The 3,443-nt window shown below is 36.9% G+C and overlaps 1 protein-coding gene across 1 annotated transcript; it reads left to right on the top strand.

Moving 5' to 3' along the window:
* Positions 1-570: 570 nt before the first annotated feature.
* Positions 571-2,510, top strand: ppp1r3c2a (protein phosphatase 1 regulatory subunit 3C2, duplicate a). Its single transcript, XM_052117364.1, has 3 exons — positions 571-712; positions 857-925; positions 1,154-2,510. Exons 2-3 carry the CDS (start codon positions 912-914, stop codon positions 2,133-2,135), a joined length of 996 nt encoding a protein of 331 aa, XP_051973324.1. The 5' UTR covers positions 571-712; positions 857-911; the 3' UTR covers positions 2,136-2,510.
* Positions 2,511-3,443: the final 933 nt, after the last annotated feature.

Consider the following 3,443-nt stretch of genomic DNA (forward strand, 5'->3'; position numbering starts at 1 on the left):
GAGAATAATAAAAAACTGACCAAGGCCAGTAATTGAAAAAGTCAGAATATTGTCTGATTTATCGGCCTCGGTCATATATTGGTCGACCAATAGTCATAACTATCTATTTTTAATTGTTCAGTTTATGTTAGGCCAAATGTAACTATACATTGTGTGGAAACAATATTTGTTAATGAGTCACTGTCCCAAATATAAACAAAGAATTCTTTCACAAACTATGTACATATATGGCAGAGCCAGTATACTGGCTTTTGCAAAGCTTCAATCAAAAGAGTTTCTAATACTGTTTTTCATGTTTTTATCCCACTGACTTAAGAAATTATTTAATGAAAGTATTATATTTTGACTCTACACATGCTCATCAGAGTACTAAAAGGATTACGTACAAAACGTCAATCAATCAACACTAACGGATTGCATTTTCGTTGAAATTGACAGTAGACCTACTTCATTCAGTACATGCTGTACATTTTGTATCAACGTTCTGTATTTAGCCCCGCCCCGCCCCGCGCACCCCGCCTTCTGCTCGCGCTTTAAAAGCCCACAGGCCGCAACACAGAGTTAGAAGTAACACTGAGTTGAATAAGGGTTCGTTTCAGACGGCAAACAGTGTTGTTTACTTTATTGTTTCGCGTATTTCTTTGACATTGAGCGCATTTCTACGTTCAAAGTTCGTGGATAATCCATTTCAGCGCATCTTTCATTGACTGAGGTGAGTCAAGAACTGTAATTCTGCATGTTTTAACACTAAATATAATCGTATTTATTGAAATAACTAGTTTTCAGTAAATAAATTCACCCACATGTCAAAGTTTGAGCTCGCTGTTTACTTAAATTTTGTATTTTTCCTTCATAGACATTTCACCCTCAGCAATCTGTTTGGGATCTGACTTTGCGTCTGTAAACCAGAAATGAGCAGCACAAAGTAAGTTGGCTATAGTTCTTTGCACTACATTAAGTTAACTTTTTGTTCTTTGTTAAGCTAGTCATCAATAAACATGGACTTTGGGATATTTGATTAGAAAATATTTTCACTTTGTTAATGTAATTCTGTTTATGTCATTATGAATTAAAACAATGTGTGTGTGTGTGTGTGTGTGTGTATTCTACTTTAGAATTGTCTTAATTTAGTCTTCTCCATGTGTTTTTACAGACTATACAGATTTAATAGAGACTCTCTCCCAGCGCTTGTGATGCCTGTTGACCTCACCATGCATATGCAGATAAGCCCGTCAGTGTCTCAGCTCCTTGGCATGTCCACACTTAGGTCCTCTTCATCCAAGGACCTAAGTGTGTCCTCACAGGAGCTTCACCTATCCAGATCTTCCACCCCATCACCTACATCTTCCCTGTCCTCATACAGCTCTGGCAGCTCTCTCTCCTCATATTCTTCTGGCAGAAGCACCCCTCGCAAGAAGAAGCATGTAGTGTTTGCTGATGCAAAGGGTCTCCCTCTCACATCTGTACGCATCTTCATCACTGACCGTTTAGAGCCAGAAATGGAAGATCTTCCACAACCTGAGGAGAGGATGAAGGTTCGGTCATCAAAGCAGAGTGGGAGACTGCAGCTGAAGCTCGGATTTCCACAGACAGTTGCAAACCGTCAAAGCTTAATGGAAAATCTAGTGCAACTAGAGAGCTGTACTGTGACCGAGAGGGCGCTGAGCGGCACAGTACGGGTCAGGAACCTTAAGTTTGACAAGGCTGTCTTTGTTCGCATAACTTTTAATTCATGGCGAAGCCATCAAGATATCCCCTGCACGTATGTGAGGGAACAACATGCAGCTTTGGAGACTGACGTGTTTGCTTTTAATGTGTCTCTACCATCTGAACTGGACCCAAAAGAACGTCTGGAGTTCTTTGTGGTATTCCAACCCGGGAATGGCAACTTGCAGCTTGTGGACAATAACAAAGGTAAAAACTACCAGATCTATGTTGAAAACGTGATGCCGGAACCTCAGTTGGTGCAGATGCCAGGCAGACGGAACTTTGTTACTCCAAGTCCTCAGCGCTTTTCAGCATGGCCTGCGGTCAGAGGTTATGATATACCTAAGATGAACTATATGGCATGCAAAAGCCCCCCCATTTTAAATAGAACCTGGGAAAGAATGGCAAATGTAGCTCCATTGTGTTAGATGGGACTGAGACACATGAAGTCCACATGTCTACTTGAACTCTATATACATATACCACTGTAGTTACAGAGCCGTGTTTGCTAGTTTGCACATACTGTTGAAGTCAAATGTGAATGTCATGATATTTCTATTTTGATGCATTTTTTTTATCAGTTTTAATTTGCACATTTTACACATTTCTTTAAACCTACATTTGTAAGAATACCAATATAACTTTTTTGGGAAAACACTGGGGCTGTTTTCACCTGTACATAATGCCTTTAATTTGTCTGAAGTATTAAATATATATGTAAAAGATGTCTGTATAAATACTTTGTATATACTGTGTGTGTATATATATATTTATTTTTTAATCCTCATTAAAAAGAAAAGGAACATTAACTACTTTTGTATGATTTTGTTCTTTCCAAAAACCCAAAAAAAAACTGCAGGAATTGCGTCAAGTTTATTCTGTCAATTAAGTGCGGTTGTGCAACATTGTTTCTTTTCTAAAACATACACTGAGCATTAGCTTGTGTACATGCCTAAGGCTTTACATTCCTAAAGCTTTACATGCCTTAACAAGTCTCATAACTTGATGTAATGTATTATGTTGAGACACTCCTCATGTCTATTATTTTGATGAACCCACACCTAGCAACCAGCAAAACAATTTGTGCAGAAGAATGTTTCAGACGTTCTCATGGAATAGAACAATGTTATTCAGGTATGAAAGCTTTAAGGATCTCAACAACACCACACAGTATTTTAAACATTACAAACAAGTGACAGCAATAGTTTTAATGCATATTAGATATCCACAATTTATTTTACACTCTCCTTTTTTTTAACATGATTTAAACAATGATTCTTCAACAAAAACAACACTGTAAACTCTAACAAGTAAGCAGAACCTAAATAAAATATGAGGCAAGTTAAAAAACTCCCAAGTTTAAGTTAGTAGAACTATCAGATTTTAATTGTGTACTACACATGCATGTTAATTGCTATTTACTTAAAATATTGAGTAAGCTAATTATTACAATTTGAAAGAACTTAACTTTAAATTCTTTAAAACTTTTGCTGAACTTCATTTAAGTAACCTCAACTTACATATTTTAAGTTAAGAAAATCTAACTGGCATTAGCTAGTACAGTGAATGTTAGTATGCTGAATGCTTGCTAATTGGTATCTAGACGTTGATTAGCATAGCCATTGCATAATGAGTAAAACAATACTTTACCTGTCCTCAACCTAATCTCATGCTCTACTATTCACCAGAATGGTAACTTTCAAAACTCCAACAAAACAGAAACTCTTCTAAATAAC

The sequence above is a fragment of the Xyrauchen texanus genome, chromosome 44 (genome assembly GCF_025860055.1).
Source record: "Xyrauchen texanus isolate HMW12.3.18 chromosome 44, RBS_HiC_50CHRs, whole genome shotgun sequence".
NCBI classification, from domain to species: domain Eukaryota; kingdom Metazoa; phylum Chordata; class Actinopteri; order Cypriniformes; family Catostomidae; genus Xyrauchen; species Xyrauchen texanus.